This window comes from Mesoplodon bidens (assembly GCF_964165515.1).
Source record: "Mesoplodon bidens genome assembly, chromosome: 6".
NCBI lineage: Eukaryota > Metazoa > Chordata > Mammalia > Artiodactyla > Ziphiidae > Mesoplodon > Mesoplodon bidens.
In genome coordinates, this window is record NC_138162.1 from 10,126,611 (window position 1) to 10,149,027 (window position 22,417).

Consider the following 22,417-nt stretch of genomic DNA (forward strand, 5'->3'; position numbering starts at 1 on the left):
AAGGTGATCCTGTCTTCATAAGGAACCAGGATACAGCCATAGCATGGGATATTTAGCATGTGTGGATTTCATTAAAATAAATTATTTCAGATCATTTATCATAGAAATGAATGTATAGAAACCACAAGTTAAGTAATTTAGAACCCAGGTGAATCCATGAATCTACAAAAAAATATATACTTATGGTACAAACTATGGCTTTTTGTAATTAGTCTGTAATTTACAGTTTGTAAAAGGAAGAAACCTTCAAAATACATAGGCTTTAGGGCCAAAGACCCTTGGGTTTCATTTCCCCCTCCTGCTTCCTACCTGTGTGATCTTAGGCTAGTTACTTCACCCTTCCAACCTTCAGAGTCCCAGTCTGTCAAATGAGGATAATAATATCTGCCTCTAAGAGTTGCTGTGAGGATTCAGTAAGGTAACATATGCAGCATGCTTGCATATAATGGTCATGCAGTAATTGAGAGTCACCATAATACAATGAAGCCTAATAATACTAGGCTTCAAGGAGAAAGTCCTAAAGCTACTTTTAGGAAACAAACTATTTAGTGGAAGTATCTACATTGACATATACACACTGCCATATATAAAATAGATAATCAACAAGGATCTGCTGTACAGCACAGGGAACTCTACTCAGTACTCTATGGGAACCTATATGGGAAAAGAATCTGAAAAAGAATAGACACATGTATATGTATAACTGAATCACTTTGTTGTACACCTGAAACTAACACAACATGTAAATCAACTCTACTCCAATATAAAATAAAATTAAAATAAGTAAATAAATAATATTATAGTCCCCCCCCCAAAAAAAGAAAAGAAATATCTACAAAACCCAAGAAATAAGAAAGTGAATATGGAATGGTGGCATTTGTGGCTTAGAGAGTGATACGGGGACTTGTGTTTAGGGATAAGGGGCCCTTCCTAGTACTCCCTGCCTCCTCTGGTTTCCCTCGTCCACATCTCCCAGACAGCTACAGAGACCAAAAGGAAAAAGAGTACGAAGGAGACCAGCCTGAAATATACCCCGATGTGGCCAGGCCTTGGCTCCCTGAATCAGGAGAGGGGTGGCTTGCTTACCATCCAGTTGTCAGGTGGGCGAACAGCTCTAGATGCCCAAAACCCTATATATACTGTGCCTAGAGAGGTTACAGGGTTACTTAAGATGAAAGTATTGATCTACATAAACAGATGATGTCTAGTTTTGATTAAACTATTGCAAATGAAAGACCCATTGGAGATGCCACAGGGTGTGGTAATTACAGTATCCTCAGAAAATTGGCATAGTAAGAAATTGGAGGACTTATAAGTATATACGATGTTTTAAAAATTATAAAAGTGGAAAAAAAAAGAGAGAGAGGGTTCCCTGGCGGTCCAGTAGTTACGACGCAGGCTTTCACTGCCGTGGACCCTTGTTCGATCCCTGGTCAGGAAACTAAGATCCCACAAGCCGCGGCACAGCCAAAGGGAAAAAAAATTATAAAGGTAGCCTTTATTTAAGTAAGTATAGGAAATTTGAAAAATACAGGAAAACACTAAGGAAAAATAAAAACATTCATTATCCCAGTATCCAGTGTAACTACTATTCACATTCTGGAAATAACCTTCCAGTATGTACCCCACCCCCCGCCATGACTTTACATATATTTTTCATAATTAAAATCATCTTACACATATTGTGTTATAATTTGCTATTTTCATAAAGTAGCATATTATAAACATGTTCGATAAAATCAAATACTTTTGCAGCATCACTTTTAATATCTCCATGGTATTACACAATATTTTGTTTAACCAGTTTCCCTGTTGTTAGATCTGGGTTATTCCCAACTTTTGACTATCATAAAAAAATGAATTATTGTAGGTAAACTTTGTACCCAGATTTCACTGTAAAGTCATAGGAGTGGATATCATTGCGTATACGCTATGTTGCTGCGAGATCTAGGGGTGGGACAGTTGGAGATTAACAGGCCAGTGTTCTAGAAGGCAGCTCTCTGGGTTCAGGGGTGGTTCTCTTCTCTCTAATGGTCTGCCCACAGCTGTGAAAGGTGGGTGTTAGGGAGGGTGGGCGGGCAGAGCTGTGGGGGGAGGGATCATAGGAATCTCTCACCAGCTATATTTTCTTAAAGTTCAGCTGGGCATGACTTTTCGGTGATTATTTCCACCAGTGAATATGAAAGTATCCAGTGATGAGCAGCAGGCATGCTTGGTAATTGACAAATGTTGCACCGACAGGTGATGGGTAGTGGAGAATAAGAATTATCTGTATTTCCGTAACTTTACTTGCTTAATAGTTTTGAAATTAAAATGGAACTATGTATAATGTTGAACTACAATACCTTCTTGACCTGAATACAGTGTATTAGAGTTTATAAGAATTGTGTAGACTTCTGAGCATGTATTTCCTTAAATAGTTGTATGTGTCTTGAGCATGGTTAACTTAGTGAAGGTTTAAAACCTGTAAGTAGTGTAAAAAGGACTGAATGTATGTAAGAACTCTGATAATTGGCAGAAATGCTAATGAAATACCAATTAGAGGAAAGATCAAATATACCATGAAAGTGAACTGACACTCTACAGTGCTGCAGATGAACTTAGAACGTGGGGGAGGAGAATGACTTGAGATGAGTGAAATGCCTCAGACTGATGAAGGAGAAGTGTTGGATGTAAATAATCAACAAGTTGACGACAGCTGAGGAACACATCTAAAAATATGTGTTCCACCTGGGAGCCCTGCAAGGCCTCTGATGCTTCCTCAGATCTCTCACACCTCTGCTGTCTGACCAAACACGCCTTTCATAGTCAAAATAATAAGACAGTTTCTTATACCTCTAATCTTTCAGTAACCATTAACAACAGGAGCAGTCTTTTGAATCCGATCATTGGACCCGTTAGGTGTTATCTGAGAAGAACAAGATTGTCGTTTGGCTTTACAAAGAAATACATGAATAAATGTATAAATGCCCCAGTGTTTTAAGATCTGCCAGAATCCCTTTGTGATGCAGGGTAACTGATATTCCTGGTTTTCAGTATTATTGAACCTCTGCCTGTTGTGTTTTCATAAATATTTCAACAGAAACACGGATCAGCAGCCACTTGTCCTTCTGTCACCATAACCCAAAAACCTGGAATTTATTTTTTAACCCCATCTATGTTTTAATTTTTTTTTTGCATTTTTGGACTGTCATTATATTCGAGTTCTGAACATACCTTATTCCTGCTTATAATTGATTATTCATTATCATACAATAATTATTAATAAATAATTTTGTAGGACTGCCTTCCATGAGGCAGGTACATTACTACATAAGCATTTTTCCTGTAGCATCTCTAATCTTCACAATAATCCTTCAGAGTGTAAGTATTCCCACATTACATATTAGGAAACAGAGATTCAGAGAGGGTAGGGTCCCTGCTCATATCTGGGAAACCATCGTAGCCACATTGTGATTCCAAGTCAGTCTGACTCAAAAGCTTTCTATCTCTCATCCTGTTTTGGGGAGAACTGAGCAAAAATAGACCTGATAATAGAACAGACAAGTGTGTGAAGCCGTGTGGAAAAAAACCTCAAACTCTTCCCTCTTGGATCGGGAGACCCCAAACAGACTTCAGTGTTTTCCTAATGCTTTATCAGCTTTTCACTGGGGTGTGGTGTTCTTCCAATGTTAAATTCACTGTTTCAGACTGCCTCCCCTCCTCCTGCCCCTTTGATCTTCCAGGCCCTCAGTACCGCCTGGAGAAGCAGAGCGAGCCCAATGTCGCTGTGGACCTGGAGAGCACTTTGGAGAGCCAGAGCGCCTGGGAGTTCTGTCTGGTCCGCGAGAACAGTACGTTGGCCTCCTCGCTCCGTGCCTGCTTTGTCCGTTGCAACATGCTTAGAAGCCCTGTGTTGGGGAATACTCACTGGTCTGGCCTCCCTGGGCTGGTTTGAGGTGACGTTGTTCTCCAAGGCAGACATCAGCCTTCATGCCGGAATTGTATCCCAGAGCGAAATGATTGATTTCATGCTTTTTGGGAAACAGTCTACATCCTGTTTAGCCCTCTGCGATTAATATTTATCTGTTAGACTGTATCATCCTAAGTTAGGAACGGTCCTGGAAACAGTTTAGAAGTATGAGGCCTTTTCTGTGGCAAAGGCTATATTGTATGTAAAGCAACTGGCCCTGTCAGTAATATCACTGTTCAGTCATCAGGTTTTAGAAAATTCTGGCCATTTTCATACTCTTGGCCGGAGGCAATGTCGTGGTTCCTAGTGCTATGTAGAAAGCTTCTTTAAAAGTTCAGTTAATTTCTTTCATTCACTCTTTAGAGTTTCAGACTTACGAATTTTAGCCATTCCTCTTCTCTACACTCCCATTGACTTTAGGGGCGAGTGACACGTGAAAACTGTGATCACAACAGCCAACTCTCCAACATTTCTGCTTCAGGGCTTTTACGCAGGCAGTTTCTTCTGTGTGGAACACTCTCCCCTACTCTGGTTAACTTTTTTATCCCTCTTCTCAGTTTAAATGTCACCTTGATAGAGGCCACCTGTGATCTCCCTGTCCCCTCATTGCCTAAACCTGACCCGTTCCTCATTTAGGTCCCCTGTTATATTCCATCATAGAGCATACTACTTATTTTTCATTGCATGTATTTCTGTTTATAATTATTTATTTTTCCCAATGAGTGTTTGATGTCTATCTCTCGCACTAGATTGTCAAGTCTTTGAGGGTATCCCATACCAGGTTGACGTTCATTCATTCAGCAAATATTCACCCATCACCCACTACGGGCCTTGTCCTGCGTATAGTAACTCTGTAGTGGATTCCGTTTCAAAATGTTTCATGTTGACTCCATGTTATACGAATAAGATAAAATGTTATTTGTTAGGATCTTGGTATATATTTTGGATATATAACACTTACACATGCAAAAAAATTTCAGATAACAAAGCATCTAAAGTGAAAACTTTTAGCCTTTCTTCTCTCCCCTAATTCCTCTCCCGGAGACAACAGTTGTTCCCAGTGATTTTGGTGTCTTTCCAGGGATCGTCTAAGCATATGCAAGCATATTCTGTATATGTACATGAATATACCCACACAAAGACATATATATACACACACGTATTTCCCTCCTTTTATTTTTTAATTAATTAATTAATTAATTTTATTTATTTATTTTTGGCTGCGTTGGGTCTTCCTTGCTGCGTGCGTGCTTTCTCTAGTTGCGGCGAGCAGGGGCTACTCTTCGTTTCAGTGCGTGGGCTTCTCAATGCGTTGGCTTCTCTTGTTGCAGAGCATGGGCTCTAGGCACTCAGGCTTCCGTAGTTGTGGCTCATGGGCTCTAGAGCTCAGGCTCAGTAGTTGTAGCGCACGGGCTTCATTGCTCCACGGCATGTGGGAACTTCCCGGACCAGGGCTTGAACCCTTGTCCCCTGCATTGGCAGGCGGATTCTTAACCACTGCGCCACCAGGGAAGCCCTTCCCTCCTTTTAAAAACAAAATGGTAGCAAACTGTCATCAGTGTTCTACATTTTTCTTTTATCATTGTAACAGTATGTCACATAGAGAGTACTCCATATTCTGCATCAATCCATATATTGTTCTGTATATAGATTTACCTCTTGCATTTTTAACTGCTGCATAGTATTTCACAGTATACTGTGATTCCAAATTAGATGTGTTCTGGGTTTGTTTGGGTTTCTTCTTTTTTTTTTTCTTTTAAGATAAGGTTCTTATACTAGGAAATAGAAGCTATGAGGATTGGTGGATAAAGATTTGAAATCTGAGCTCTTGTTGTCACTCCACTTCTAAGTACGAGCATAGTCTTAATTAAGTTGTATGACCTCTGTCAGCCTCAGCATCCCCATCTTAAAGGATTTGCAAGATACTTTCAGTGCTTCCCTTTGAGTCAAAATCACTTTGTTAGTGAAAGAAGACCGTACCAGCATTTACAAAGTGTGCCAGGCAGTCCATGGTTTGGAATCAATAGACTGTTGTAACTAGTCTTTGTAAAGTGGAAGTAAATTATAAAAACAATTTATTCTTTTTATAGAAAAGATTTTTAAAATTTTTGTGAATAGAAATTTCAATCAAGAACCCATATTGTTCCCCAGTAGCTACCTATTAAGAAGTTAGATTGAAACAAAGAAAAATATTTCAAAAACAGAATTTTTTTCACTTTTATTGCTATATTTGATCAACACAGGCTTGTTATCCTTAAAGCCATTTTAGAAGTGAACTAAATTATGAGCATCTATTATGCAGTGTTTAAGAGAATATGCAATCAAGCCAGACTGCCTCAGTTCACATTTTGGCCCTGCCACTTACTGGCTGTGTGACCTTGGACAATTTACTTAACCTCTCTTAGGTAGTTAATTTACCTTCATAAGGCTGATAGGAGGATTCGTAAGGCTGTTAGAAGAGTGCCTGGCACATAATAAACACTCAGTAAATATTAACTGTAATTAATAAATAACAGAAGAGCAGCATTCTGTGGCTCACAAAGCAGATGAGGCATGGATGTGGAGGTCTGGAATCATAGAACTGTCAGGATCCTCAAGGAGGTGTGTGGTGGGGAAGGGAGTGATGCAGAATGGAGGGGAAAGGAGAGGGGGGCCAGAGCAGATGTATAAGTCTGTGTCACAGGACCAGAGAACTTAGAGGCAGTGTACCTTCCAGCAAATGTGCTTTCGTGTCCCAGAAGAGGTGTACCTGTAAGTAAAAACATTTGATCGAGAAGACTGCCATAAGAGTAGATATAAGCCCTTCAGTTTTTTTTCCACAGGGGGACAGGGCATGGCTTTTTATACCAACCGCATCAAAGGATGTTTTTTTAATTATTCAGGCCTTCTGTTGTAAGGCATCACGCTAGACATTTTGCTCTCTCGTGTAATTTTCACAACCACCTTACAAGATACTATTCTAATTGTGGCGAGATGTTGTGATTTGCCCAGAGTTAGCTAGTCAGTAAGTGATAGGACCGGAATTCTAAGTCAGCTCTCTGACTCTGAAGCCCACCCTGAGATTGTTGATAAAACAACCTAAATTTTCAGTCCTAAGAAGGGTGATGACAGTTGTCTTTGTACACTATGAGAGAGAAGCTTGTGAATGAAGCTAATATGATAAGAGTTTCTGCCTAGGGACTGAGAGGTAGCATTTGTGCTTGGATCTTGGCCTAAGTAAGAAAACGACAAGCCAAAGTCCTTGGGCTTTCCAGTTTGGACTCTAGTCTGATAATCTCCTACATCCTTCAGCCAACTGTCTGCTAGAAGCTGGAATCAGACCAGAAGGAAGCCTGAGTACATTATGGAGAGGATGTAACATTAGAAGACTTCCATTCTTGTCCAAGTGTCTATATAAATCCTGGCACCAAATTGAACCTCAATTTCATTTTCTGCCAAATGTTGCCAGTGACCTTTTCCTTTACCCACTGATCATCTGTGGATAGCCCATCCAGAGCCTTAGAAGAAAGATGCAGCATGAACCAACCTATCGTTGCCATAGCTTTCAGAGAGAAACTTGGGAATTTCCCATCATCAGAGCTAAAATAGACCTGAAATTGAACTGGCTTTATGGAGTGCCACAAAGTGTCAGAGGCTGTGTCTTCCCTGTTTTATCAGTCACAAGTGTGCCCACATAGTAGTTCAGTATAGTGCTTAAAGCACAGTCTTTAGAATGAGGCAGACCTTGGGTGGACACTGCAGCCTCTGACATAGGACACATCATGTCACTTCTCTGAGCCTCAGTTTCCTGTGTAAATGGAAGTGGTTGAATCTATTTCTCAAGGTTATTGTGAGGATTAAATGAGATAGAGGTGCTGCCGTTATTAGGCTAGAGTGGTCATCATCTTTATTTTATAGAAGAAGAAACTGAGCCTTTAAGGTGGTGATTTGCTCATCATCCTGTGAATAATAATTAGGGGGCCTAGAAGAATGTGTCTTCTGTCCATTAAGTCTAGTGAAAGAGCTGAATCTAATTATTTTGTTTCCTAAATAGAAGTTGCTATAGAAAGGGGATTCAGTTCTTTAAACATCAGTTTAATCTCCTTTGATCTCCTTTCCTTTTCAAGGAGACCTTCCATTATTTCAGTACCTTCATGAAGTTTCCTTAATTTAAGGCTATACTAAGGAAGAGCTTCAACTCAAGGTGGGCAGTCACCCAGACAGCTGGACTGTGGCAGGGGAGCGTATCTCTGGGTCTCAGTTTGTGGCCTCTTTCGCCTCCTTTAGTTTCTCCTTGAAGACCCAGGAGAAGAGGCCACTCCTCCTAGAAGCCTCCCCAGACCACCTGGCTGCCATTCCCTGGGCTCTGGTAGAGTCCCTCTCCTTACCCCTCTCTGATCACTGATTCCACTGAACGGATTTGCCCACTCCCACACTGGACTGTGACCACCCACCCCCATCCACCAAGGGCAGGGCCTGGGTCTGAGTTCCCCCTACATCCCAGTGCCTGTGGCCAGGTGCGGTTCATTCCCAGGGAGGGAGGGAGCCTCCTGAGTCCCTGGCATCACCAGGCTGCTCACTAGGGCACCGAGGGGCAAGTGTGTGATACCGTTTAAAAGGAACTTGGGCTTTGGGTGAGCGTCTTCAGGTATAAGGGTTTCTTCGTGGTGGTACTTGGGATTCCCCCCTCCCCCCACCCCACCCCCCTCCAATTTACTAAATAAAAAAGCAACTGTAGACAGTGAATGACTGCTTCTCCTGGTGTGTTTCCATCTCCTCTTCGTGGTGCTTATTCTTAGTGGGCCAATCCCTCCTCCCACGTGTGCTCTTTTTGCCAACCCTAGAGACTCCCTAGTGGTTCTACTTGGCTTCTGGAGGGTTTGCCTTCTTCAGTTACAAATTACTAATCTCTCCAATTTCTATCATGTGACTTAAGTACCAGGGCTTTAAGCCTCTTTTATTGTACCACAATAGCAGTCTTCAAAAGCAAAAAAAATGTGATCCTGCAAATAAACTCTGTTTACAAATGGAAATGACTTGTGGTGTTCATGGTACATATTTTAGGTTGAATTACTGCTGAAAGCCAGTTACGTGTCTGGCTCTGGTTGGGGGAAACGTGTTCACTGTAAGGAATTTTCTGTATGGGTGAGAGTTTTTTCAAATAGATATTGGATAATAGCTCCCTGCTTGCTGCACGCTAACAGAATTTAAATGGGGGAAACATTATCCCCGAGGCCAGAATACCTATGTGTCTCCACCTCTTGCTGTCTGGTTGATGTGGGCTGGTTGGCAGTGTGTTGAAGGGGAAAGGCAGGATGTTTGAAGCCGCAGCGTGACCATAGGCAAGTCCTTCTCTGAGCTTCATTTCCCCATCTGTAGGGCTACCCTGTAGGAAGGAATCCCTACCCTGTACGGCTGTTATGAGGATTAAGTTGAGATTGTGTGCCTTAAATGCACGTGGTAAAGTGCAATGCCCCATGAAAGAGCTGGCCATTCCCAGGCTTTGTGTGCCCAAGACACAAAGCGAGTGCTTGTGCGCAGACATCACGGCTAGTCTGCGCTTGTGTGTGTTGGCCTTTTCCCTCTAGACGCTTAGACTTCCCACAGGTCCCTTTGGGCAACAGCCTGCACCAAGGGTAGGTGGTACCTAGGGCAAAAAACAGTGCTGATCTGAGCTGGAAGCAAATTTGTGCCCTGTCCACACCTACTTCTTCAGTAGTGAGTGCATTGTGCTATGTGGGCTGAGAAATTCCACATGAATTGCATTTTTCATTCTCCCCCTTTCTTGAAAGTTCCCCCCTTTTCATTTTATCATTAGGTAGTAATTAGTATTCAAGGAAAATTGGTCTTAATATATTAAAATTGGTTAAAATTGGTTAAGTGCATTTAGACCTGTACCACAGCCAGTGTCTGATTGGAAAATGTAATTGGGGACTCTGTGTATGTAATTAATTGAATTACAATTAAGAACTTTCATTAAGCAATACACTGGTACATTAGAGCAGTAAGGAAACATGTTTGACGAGCCACAAACCCTGTATGGGCTCTAAGTGGGGGCACAGGGATTTGCATCCCTCTGGTAGGCTCCTGGCCCTAGAATCCGCCCTGTAGCCCCTGACTAATGGTTTGGTAATGCATCGGGTGACATTTCTGCAGTGACTCCCCTGATGGGAAGCGGGGTTCTTCCAGCATGTGTGCCCTCATTCTCTGACTCTGGAGTCAGAGAGAGAGATGCCTCGGTGTTGATCAGATGTTGCAGTTCTTAGATATTTTGTCACGTAAATTGTCCAAAATGCCCAGGCTCTTAAGAAGACTCCAGGGCTTCCCTGGTGGCGCAGTGGTTGAGAGTCCGCCTGCCGATGCAGGGGACACGGGTTCGTGCTTCTTTTTTTTGCGGTACGCGGGCCTCTCACTGCTGTGGCCTCTCCCGTTGCGGAGCACAGGCTCCGGACGCGCAGGCTCAGTGGCCATGGCTCACAGGCCCAGCCGCTCTGTGGCACGTGGGATCTTCCCGGACCGGGGCACGAACCCGTGTCCCCTGCATCGGCAGGCAGACTCTCAACCACTGCGCCACCAGGGAAGCCCTTTCCTGTGTTTTGAACAGGGGCAAAGACACAGTGGAGGAAAAGGAAGTGATGGGAATTCTGACATCAACCTAACTTCCAGGCAAACCTGTAATGAGCCAGTGGTTCAGACGCTTGAATGGTCATGCTTCATCCTGTACAGGCTTCACCCTAGACACATATTTGTTCATTCATCCCCCAAATATTGACGGCCCCTCCTCTGGGCCAGTAGAGAGGATACACAGCCCCTGCATCATGGAGCTCACAGTTGTGATGAGTGCTGTGAAGGGTATAAAAGAGTATATAGCAGGGGCCTGGAGCTGGTGAGAATGGGAGGAGAAAGCTTCCTTGAGGAAGAATAAAAAGGAGTTATTCCCCTAATGAGTAAGAGGAATGTTCCAGGCCAAGGGACTACTTGTCCAAAGCTCTTAAGAAAGAGCTAGGTATATTTGGGAATGAATGAATGGAGTGGAATGAAATGAGCAAGGGAGAGAGTGCTGGAAGATGAGACTGGGGGACAGGCAGGAGCTTGAATGCAGAGCTGACACCTCCCCCAGCCCCACCATGCCACCTCCATGATCCGCTCTCTTTAGAAATTCTACAAACCAGAAATCGTTTCTTTCTGATCACCTCATAAAACAAGATTATCCTGATTTATTGAGGGTCTGAAATCTCCCCGTGGAAAGGCTCTGACTCCAAGAGTTTAATCAATTAGGCACTGACAGCAAGGATCCCTACCCTGGTTGTAGCATGGCAAATTCAGTGAAGGGTGTATCCTACAGTACGACCCTGACGGCTTTGAAGAGATTACCGCAGAGGGGCAGGCAGGTGCGCGTGTGTATATTATAGTATATCACCTATGGATTATTTTTTAGAGACCAGCAAAAATGACTAGTAGCCAAAGGGAAGTGTTTAATAGAAGAGAAGTTTTGGGCGTCTGAGTCTTTGGGGATTTAAACGGCCTTTGGAAAAAAAAAAGTGATGGATGTAGAAAGCTAAAGGAGAGTTTTTCCTCCATGACTCACTCACACATCTAGCTTTGAGTCTTACAGAAGGAGTAAAGGGAGTTAGGTTTTATCCCTGATTGTTTGTTCTGGCAAAGGCAGGTGTGATTGTGTTCTCCATACATACCATGGATTTATACATTCCCAGCCCATCCAAGGAGCATTTTACCCAAGGGGTTATGTGGTGGTTAAGGGCACAATTTTGGAATTAGCCCTGGGTTCCTTTCCTAACTCCAGCTTGTATTAGTTGTATGGCTATACTAGCAGGATGACATTCTGAGCCTTATTTTTCTCACTTGTAGAAAGAAGATAATATTATCCAACTTAAAAGAGCAGTGAGAAATTTAAATGAGATAATATATTTAAAGTGCTGAGCATAACGTCTGGCATATATAGTAAGCATTCAGTAAATGTTAATTGCGCTTGGAGTTGTTGTTGAGGCAGGATCCCTGTCTGGTAGGGTATCTGAATGGAAAACTAGGAATGGTGTGTTAGGTTCTAATAACCAAGGTAAATACAAGGGATGGTGTACAAACTCAGGTACTGTTATGGCTAACCTGTGTAGCATCAACCTCATTCAGGCCGCCAACAGCATTTATTGAACATCTACTGTGTGCTCTGTAGGATGGCATGTTCTTGCCCCCAAGGAGCCCATGGTCCAGAAGGGGAGTACAGATGCTTATCGTGTAAGAGACTTATCATGAGAGCCTTCAACAAAGGGAGACAGGGTTTCAGGAAAGGGATCAGGAAAGATTCCATTTGGACTAGACCTTGAAGTGCATTAATTTTAAAGAGTGGAAAGGACATTCTGGCCAGATGGTATAATCGGAACAAAATCCAGTTTAGCTGAAACAGGCATTGTTCTATGTGGGGAGTAGCAGTGAGGCTGCAAGATAGAATAGGGCAGAAGGTAGTTTGTTTACTCTTCATTCAGCTGTTTGCACAGCAGTATTTTACTGTACGCCAAGTCCTGAGATGGACAGTGCCTATCTTTGAAGACTTCTCCCCCTCCACCCCCCACCATTTTATTTTCTACTATTCCCCTTCACAGACTGTTTGCACCAGCCAAATGCAAACACTTGCTGCCATCCTCCTGTGTTCCTGAAGCACTACCACAGCTCTGGCACACGATTGGTGCTGGGTGACTGTTTGCGGACTTGGGAGGAATGGTCAACAGGGCCATCATTGCTACAGAGAGTGTACCTATGAGGTAAGGACGTAGCAAAGGCCCTCGAACTTCCAGTTGAGTTCTAGACTTGGCGTAGATCTTTTTGGAGATGGAAGACGGAAGTTGCTTTAACTTAAAACTAGATTAGCCCTTTCAGACTTGGTGTGAGACTCACTGAACCATAAAATGAAGTCTGATGTTCCAGACACATGTAGTTTGTGTCTATGAACATAAGACATCTGCTAGAGGCATACAGTGAGTTCATCTGAGCTTTGATTTAATCATCAGTGCTCATTTGTCTGAAAGACAGTCACGTATGTACCTGTAAGTATCTCCCTCAGTTCCAGGGAAATCATGAAGTATATGAAAATGCTTCTTAAACAATATTAGTTGTAATTAGCCTTGATCTGATCACGTGGCAAACAAGCCTGTCACTCTAACAATGTGTGTACAGACTTTGTTTGTTTTTGTGTTTGTTTTCAGGTATGTAATACAGATACAGAGCTGTAACTGCACTTTTGTGTCCCATCATGGTTGTCCAAATGGCCATCCAGGAACAATGAAAACATGGCATAAGAACCAATAAAGGCAGCAGTTCTCAAACTTTTGGGTCTTAGGACCTCTTTACACTCTTAAAATTTATTGAGGGCCTCAAAGAGCTTTTGTTTATTGAGTTATATCTATTTATTAGGAATAAAAACTGAGAGAGTTTAAAATATTTATGAATTCATTAAAAATAATGGTAAATCCATTATATGTGAACATAAATAACATTTTTATTAAAATTTAAAAAAACAAAATAAAAATATTTTCTTTTAAAAATTTAATGATAAGAGCACTCTTTTATTTTGGTTTGGGGGTTTTTTTGTTTTGTTTTTTTGTTTTCCTTTCTCTGAAAAGCATTTATTTTTGTTCCACCAGGAAGATAAGTTATTGACTAATCTCCTGAACCAGTGAGCACTATTTTCTGTTTTTGCAAATTTCTGTACTGTTGGCTTTATAGGAGACACCTGGATTTTCATATCTTCTTCTGCAATCAGTCTGTTACAATACATTGATTTGGTTGAAGCATATGAAGAAAATTTGGCTAACATAGATAGGTTGTTGGAAACGAGTGGAGTATTTCAGTAGCCTTTTCAGATAATAGTGCATATTAATTTTTGTTGCTATACCAAAACTCAAGTGATAGTTTCCTAAAGGTTGGTTGCAATGTGGAATCAGAAACATATCAATGAACTTTTTTTATTACTTTGTGCACTTGTAAGATATTAGGCATGAAAAGGGCAAATCATGTCTTACTGTTATTATTATAAAAATAGTACTGAGGTTATGGACCCGCCTCCCCCCACACCTGGGGTCCTGAGCTGTACTTTGAGAACCACTGACTTAGAGTTTACAGTTACCTGCACAGTCTCTGTCCTTGCTGCTGCTTGTAGGAATGTGGTGACACTGGAGGGTCAGGAGAAGGAACATGACTCCGGAGTCCAATAGATCTGTCCCAGCTCCACCTCTTTCCAACAGTGGAACCTTGGGCAAGGTTTTTGACCCACTCTTGACCCACGGTGTCAAGAGTTAGGATTTGAATCTACATCTCTGAACTCAATGTTCCAGGTTCCTTCCAGTGTTATTAAGCCCCAGGGCCACATCCCGGCTCTCTCTCAGTACCTCCTCTTTCTTTCTTCGGTGCAGGCCTTACACCCTGCCAGCCTCCTCCTTCCCCTCCTCTCTGCTTCCCTTTGCTCCCTCTTCCCTGGCCTGGTGTTGCCATTAAGACAGGTGCCACTCCTTGTTTCCTTTTTTCCTGATTCCTTACTCCAGACAGCTAAGCTCCTTCCTCTCTTGGATTTTTTGCTCGTCCCCCAGTGCTTTCTGTATCATGAACGTGCTCTGTCGTCCTTCCAGAGCCTGTTGTCAGTCCGCTTGAGCTCTGGTGCTCAAGTCACTTTTAGGCACCCCCCCCAAAATTTGATCTATCACAATACATCTTTGAGTTATTGCAGCTCAAGCGTTTTGACACAATACATTATGGTAATCCATGGCACATAGAGACATTAACACTCTCGACTTTGACAAAATACATTGTGAAGTCTTTGAAGGCACCATTACAATTTATCTTGTCATTCATGAGGAGACCCAATTCAGCATTAATGTAGATGAACACAGTGTGGCTTTTGTTTCACTTAATTGCTTGTGACCTTTTTAATTGCTAATTTAACAAAATACCAAAGGGCTATATTTCAATTAAATTAACAGTTTAGGAAGTGGTTTTTTTAATATGTTTATTTTTAAGACATTCTGATTCTATTTTTTACTTCAAGAGATAAAAATGTCTTCTCTTAACAGAAGTCATTTTGGAATGTGAAGTTGATAGTACAGTAATATTTTTAATATGCACTGTGGTGCAGTGTCAAGCATGTTTCATGTGTGTTTGGGTTCACCCCTTTCCAGAGGTATACAAACAGTAAAGGTGTACATGCAAAGTCAGAACAGAACTTTCCTGGTTAAAAAAAAAAAAATGCTTTTGCTACAATGCTCTGCTTCAGATGTGTGCCTTTAGATTAAGTGTCTGTTGCGTGCATCATTTATTGGGCACTTCTCTCTGCCTTGTTCTGTTTTCTTGGTGTTCTGTAGTGAATTTGTAAGCTCCTGAAGGTCAGGAACCCTGCCTTATCTTCATCAATGTCCCTTCCCAGTCTAGCACACTGCAGGCATGGGGACAGTAGTTGCAGGTTGCATGGCTGACTGATCTGTACACACAGACATGCCCCCTCCAAGCAGAGGCATTCCTGAGCCCACTTTGAGAAATGGCACTGGAACTCCAAAACCAGAAGTTGTTTCCATTCAGCAGATAACCTGCTTGGGGGTGAGCGGCATGTATCAGAGGTGAATGCAGGACTGTTTCTTCCTTCTCTGCTCCCCCGGTGCTGCTGCCCTTTTGACCATAAAAGCAAACACACCCCTTGTCAACTGGGGCAAGGCTCAGAACTCACCCAAGTATCAAGGGGACTTAAATCCTCAAATGGGATATGAATTTACACTGTCAGAGAGTAGAAGGTCAATGCAAGAAGCATTAATGTGTTGAGCCAGCTCCAGCTATATAAGTCTTGAACAAAATTAATATGAGGAAATTGACAAGCCTTGCTGGTTATTCCATAGCTTTAAGACCTCTACTAAAATCCTATCATCTCATCTGCCCATTATTAACATTTCAGCAAAATATAAAGTTTTCATTAATCTCGCACAGCAAATTTAGGAGTGAAAACTGGCACTTGTTTGAGCTTTTAGGACTACATTAGCTGGTGTATTAAACAAAATATGTCATTCTTCAGTAGCTTCTACAAGAAGCTAAATCAATTTCCAGCCATATTTATGCACCACTTTATCTAAAAGCATCTAAGATGCTTTATTAGCATCTGGCATTGAAATTGCGCAGTAAAAAATTATGTCACGTTATAGTAATTTTTAAATTGGTTTTAATCCAACCTCATAAAATGTAAAACTCTTAAGTGTGGTTTTTTTTAAATAATTGGCATTTTAGCATAATGAGCTGTTACCTCTTTCCAAATCAAATACCTGCAATATTTAGAAAATACTAATTGGTAAAGAAAACAGAAGTTCTTAAGCTGAGTTGTATCTAATAATGGCATTTTCTCAGAAAAGATGGCTTTAAATGATTTAAAACATGAAAGGAGGGCTTCCCTGGAGGCGCAGTGGTTGAGAGTCCGCCTGCCGATGCAGCGGACACGGATTCATGCCCCAGTCCGGGAAGATCCCACATGCCGTGGAGTGGTTGGGCCCGTGAGCCATGGCCGCTGAGCCTGCACGTCCGGAGCCTGTGCTCCGCAATGGGAGAGGCCACAACAGTGAGAGGCCTGCGTACTGCTAAAAAAAAAAAAAAGAAAGGATTTTAGTATTTCTCCAAAATTCTCAATTTAAAAGGTTCTAAAGTAAAAGTAAACACATCTTGGCAGCTCTGTTTTAGTAAGAGGTATATTTGGAGAAAGTGAATAACTATTTGAAACTTTAATTTCTAGCCAGCCTCTTGGTTTGCGATGTGGACTTTACTCTGGAGACAGTAGCGATCATAATCACAGCATCTCTATCCAAAATCACAAGTGTTCCAGAAAAAGGAACAGGGTTACCCAATGACCCTTGCAGACGTCGAGTGCAACTTTGCTAGTCCTAGCAATGTGATGTTGGTTAAGTCACTAAGCCTCTCTGATCCTGGGGATACGGCACTCGGTATTCATCCAGTAAATTGTTATTGAGCTCTTGCTTTATTCTGTGCATGGTAGCACTAGCAGGGTCTGGGCTGTGGTGCTTAGTAAAGCAGTTACTCTGCCTCTGCTCTTGGGGTTACAGTCTAATGGTGGAGACAGACGATTGCTATCTGTGATAAATAACCTGAAGGGAAATGCAGGGTGCAGTGACAGAAGGAGCTGAGCTAGACTTAGGGTTCCTTGGACTGTCACTTGAGCTTGAGCCAAGCTCATGAGAGGGATGGGGAGGAGGCCTGGAGAAAAAGGCCAGGAGGGAGTGGAACGGGAAGAAGGGTGACCTGGGCGGAGAGGTCAACACGTGGGACTGTGTCACAGGCATTCGGTGACTGGCCCGTTAAGGCCGAGGCTGCAGCCTTACTGAGACGAAAGCATCCTTGTAGGTGCTAGAATGGTCCAAGCTGGGAATAGTTATAGTGTTTGGAAATAGAATGCACAATTCCTAATAAATTAGTTAAATGTGAAGGCATCAGAAACCAGCTTTGCCTTAAAAGCCTCCCCTGTAAGCAATAACTGTGGGAAGGGAAGCCTGTAATTGGTAGGCATAGAGAATTTTCCAGTTTTATGCCCAAATCTAGAGTTTTCCATTCCTCCAACTCTGTGCCAAGGAGTTCTCTCGTGGTCTCCCTGTGGAACCGTCTCTGTGTACTTATCATAAGGCCTTGGGCACCCCGCTCTGGTTGGCCTCTTCTAGACAGATGCTCCCTCCTACCAGCAGCCACATCTTCAGAAGACCACATTTCAAACTCAGGCATGGGGGATGACGAGAGTTAGTTTAGCTTTGCTTATGTGACCTTGGGCGTGTGACTTTGCCTCTCAGAGCCTCGGCTTCTTCATCTGTGTAATACGAAAATTATAGGACCTACCTACCACGTTGTCTTGAGACTTAAATGCATGTGTGAAGTGCTCAGCACCATGCCTGATGTGTGAGTACTCACCTGTACTAGCTATCATTATTATTATTGATTGATTTGTTTACTTAGCACAATTTAGTGAGAGCTGCCAGTTGCCTGTACTGCTTGCAGGAAAAGATGTAGAGATGAATAAGAGACTTTACTGATCCTCACAGAGTTTCCAATTTAGGACACAGCAACCACTCAGCAATTCTAGTGCAAGCCTGAATGTGATCCACTATGACAAGAGAATAAAAATAATCATGACTGCTATTTATTAAGCGTATTACATGCTAGATTCTTTAAATATGTTTTGGTATTCTGTGGATGGCAGATGCTGGGGTTGAGAGAAATAGTCACTTGGCCAATATCACACAGTAAGTTAGAGGGAGAGCCAGGAATTGAGCCCAGGTCTCCCTGGCTCCAAGTCCAGTATGAACCAGCTGCCATGGTGTTCAAGAGGAGGTGGAATCTGAGCTAGCCTGGGTGGAGTTTTGTCAGAGGGATGTTCTAGGCCAACGGTACCACATGAGCAAAGAACCAGAAGTAGAAAAACCCGAACCTATATATAGTCTGAGGAGTTTGGGAAGAGCTGAGAGAAGGTATGTGTTAGAAATGACAAATAAAATGGGAAATCTTTGTTTCAGCAAGATTGTGGACATCCTTGATTGCTTGACTGAAAAGAGTGTGCTTCATTCAGGGGGCCTTGGGAAGCCAGGGAAGATTTTTGAGCTCCAGTCTTCTTATTTGTCCCCACTATCAGTATCAGAGTACTTAGTGCACACTACACATTTGATGAGTGAATGAGTGATCAAACCTTTAGAAAGATAAATCGGAAAGTCCTGTAGTAGCTGGACTGCTGAGGGATCCTGGTGGCCAGAAGGCCATTGAGGAGACTGTTACAGCCATCCGAGTGCGAGCAGGCTCGTACCTGAACCACTGGAGGCTGTGGGGCGCAGGACAGGAAGCTGATAAACAGACAGTTTGCGAATTGTGGGAAGAACAGGGATTCTTCAAGGAGCATGGACTACTTTTATGATCAGGAAAATTAATAGAAAAAGAAGCAAGAAGTGTGGCCACCCATGCTTTTGTGATTTTGACTTACTCTTGTGGAGACAGAGCTTCTGGCGAGCAGGAGTTTTTCGACCCTCTGTATTGCTGCTGCCCAGCCAAGGGCCTGCCATAGAACAGGCAGTGTTTGTGGAATTAATTGTTCAATGATTAATATGTTACCATTCTTTGTTTACTGGAATGGCATTATTAAGTCATCGCTCAGCCTTTTCTTTTCCAAATTAAATAGCCCATATTATTTTAATTTATCCCGAAGCATTTTAAGCAGACACCATTTGCCAAGCCTCATGTATCTTTATGTGTTAAACTGCTTTTTCCTCCCCAGGTTCAAGGGCAGACGGGGTTTTTGAGGAGGATTCGCAAATTGACATAGCTACAGTACAGGATATGCTGAGCAGCCACCATTACAAGTCATTCAAAGTCAGCATGATTCACAGACTCCGATTCACGACTGATGTACAGTTAGGTAAGTGTGTCAACTTTCTATCAGTGGTCAGTGTCGAAATAGGGAAAGAAGCAACATACAACTTTTATGTGACCTGAATGACTAACGGTAATTTGTTTTCAGAGAAAATGTTGAAGCAGTGACATTTAAAGTAACTCCTTTTTCCCACCTGAGTGCTCGGTCTTGTCTTCTTTTTTATGAAACAGAATATTAGAAATAGAACTAACTTGAGACTCTTTGCAGACTGATTGACTTATGTGAAGTTCCATAATTTTCATTCTGTAATTCTCTCCTACATCCTATCCTTAGAACTGCTTTGTAGCATTGCTACTTGCCTTTTCTTACTCCATGAATCCATTCCTTATTCATTCATGCCTTTATTCAGGAAGCTTTTTAATGATCTCAGAAGTTATACTTGGATCCTCACCAGATGATCTAGAACTAAAATTCAATTAATATTTGGGGTTAATTTGTTTCCATTAAGTGCTAAATTTCTGTTTTGACTTAAACCTAACAGAGGTAGAAAAAGTGTCATAGTAGCAGAATATGAATACGCCAACATCATCACCATCCTCATGGCCGTCATCTATAGGTATGTGCGTGTGTTAGGCACTGTGCTCAGTGCGTTACATGCACTACTAACCTGCCTAAAAGATAGGTATTTTTACGGTCTCCATCTGACACAGAAGGTAAATGAGGTGCAGAGAGGTGAAGTCTCATGCCCATGCTCACACAGCAGGTAGTTAGTGGTATCAGGGGCAGAACCCTGGTCTGGAAAACTGGAGTGCACCTGCCACATAAAAGAGGATGATGGGAGGGCAGGGGAGTGGGTACAGGTGCCAGGCTTACCCAGTCAGGGAGCTGAGCTACTCCCGGGCTCTGCCGAGACCTCTGCCACACTGCCTCTTCCTGGGCTTCGTTTGCTTCATGCGTAAAGGGAGAAAGTTTGAATTCTAACTGTAAGGCTCACTAATGTTATGTTTCTCACAAATGTTTTATAAATGTCTCATAATAAAACCTTTTCTAATGTGGGCATTAGTGTGGCTAATTTGTAATAAGTCTCAAAAAGCTCTCAAATATTCATCCCAACTTGACTGACAGGAGCTTGAAATATGCTGACAGTAGCTTACTAATTAAGAGATGAGCATCAGAATCACATCTGGTTTAAATTGTAGCTCTGTCAACAACCAGCGGTATTAGGCAAGTGTCTTAATCTTTCTGAGGCTTGATTCCATTCTGTTTAAATGGGAATATCAGTGTGCCAGCCTCTTAGGATTGCTGTGGGGAATGAGTCAGATACTCCACTTAGCTTAGCGCAGGGCCTGGCAGTTGGTAGACTGTAAGTGAGCTGTTAGTGGAGAGGCAATATAGTGGAAGCTTGGAGGACAGACTGAAGATTTAGAAGCCTGGGTTCAAACCCTGGCTCATTCATTAGCTGTATCAACACAGTCAAGTGATGCAGAGCCGCAATCTCCTCCTCTGTAAGATGAAGATAATAGTCTCTGTCTCGTAGATAGGGTAATTACGGGAATGAAAAGTCATTATCACACGCGCAATACTTAGAAAGGCACATGGCACATAGCAAGTGCTCAGTAAACAACAGCTTGTAAGATGATGGTGATTCTGACAGACTAAATAGATGAATTAGCACCGAGTATCTGAATTGGAACACACACAACCTACCTTTTTTCCCCCTCCGTAAACCTCTTTCTCCCTCCTCACAAAAAAAACCTCTAAAGTGGTAAAAATTGCTTATTTAATGTTAATTCTTAAAACATAAAGTTCTTCAGCGTTGTTCTTTCTAAAGATGCTTTTTCTGGTATGTCTCATAGAAGTAAAATTAATAAGGCTGCTCAAAAACAAGCCAGGGGCTTCCCTGGTTACGCAGTGGTTGAGAGTCCGCCTGCTGATGCAGGGGACACGGGTTCGTGCCCCGGTCCGGGAAGATCCCACATGCCACGGAGTGGCTGGGCCCGTGAGCCATGGCCGCTGAGCCTGTGCATCCGGAGCCTGTGCTCCGCAACGGGAGAGGCCATAACAGTGAGAGGCCTGCGTACCGCAAAAAAAAAAAAAAAAAAAGCCAGATGCCCAAAAAAGGGGGACAAAGCACATGTTGTATGATTCCATCTATATAACGTTCAAAAGTACACAAAAATAATATGTAGAAGTAATGATAGTGGTTATCCTGGAGAGTGAAGAGGTTCTAGTGACTGGATGGGGGAGCATCTGGGGTACTGGTAAGGTTCTGTTTCTTGATCTGGGGGCTGATTACATGAGTATGTAGACTTTGTGGAAAAGTCAAGTTATATAAACTCTTGGGATTTATACACTTTGTATATTTTCAATTAAAAGTTTGCTAAAAATAAGAATGCTACTCAGACATCATTTGCGTTTGCCTGCACTTCTTTCCCAGTAACAGAGGGTCTGCTTTTTCTGAGTGGGTCTAGTTTTAAGAAGCCCAGTAAGTAGCCTGACTGCAGTCAAGATAGAGGTCCAGGGTACAAGGCGAGGATTTTCCCGGGTGAGCATAATCCCTGCTGTTCCCCAAGGTGCAAAGCAGTGCCTTGGAAAGATAACCAAGAGCGTGGCTTCTTTCCCCACATTTTTTCCAAAGGCAAAAAGCCAAACTTGAATCCATCAGATTCTGATGTGTATATTCATTCAAAGGAAAAAGTCCACAAGAGGATCTGTGCAAAGAGCCCAAGTTCTGCAGGCAAGAATGGGTTTTAATCCCAGCTTTACCACTTGCCTGCAGTGTCAGCTTAGACAAGTCCCTTCCCCTTTCAGTCTTAGTGTTTGTCATTTATGAAGTGGGAATTATAATGTTTACCTTTCAAGATTGTGTATGAAAGTGGCACGTAGTAGCTTATCTTAATGCTGTTATCATTGTCATTATTATGTTTATTTTGCCTACTGCTTTCTCTCCTAGTCCACCATCTTTTTTTTTTTAACATCTTTATTGGAGTATAATTGCTTTACAATGGTGTGTTAGTTTCTGCTTTATAACAAAGTGAATCAGCTATACATATACATATATCCCCATATCTCTTCCCTCTTGCTTCTCC

The 22,417-nt window shown here is 42.3% G+C and overlaps 1 protein-coding gene across 8 annotated transcripts in view; it reads left to right on the forward strand.

Moving 5' to 3' along the window:
* The window catches only part of MAPKAP1 (MAPK associated protein 1), a 244,850-nt gene that overhangs the window by 179,670 nt on the left and 42,763 nt on the right, over positions 1-22,417 (forward strand). For 6 of the 8 annotated variants that reach the window (XM_081237382.1, XM_081237387.1, XM_081237381.1 and 3 more), the window contains 2 exons: positions 3,726-3,833; positions 19,233-19,373. In XM_081237382.1, coding sequence (XP_081093508.1) covers positions 3,726-3,833; positions 19,233-19,373 — 249 coding nt within the window. The remainder of the gene's footprint in view (positions 1-3,725; positions 3,834-19,232; positions 19,374-22,417) is intronic. The other 2 variants (XM_081237384.1, XM_081237385.1) reach the window with 1 other exon arrangement.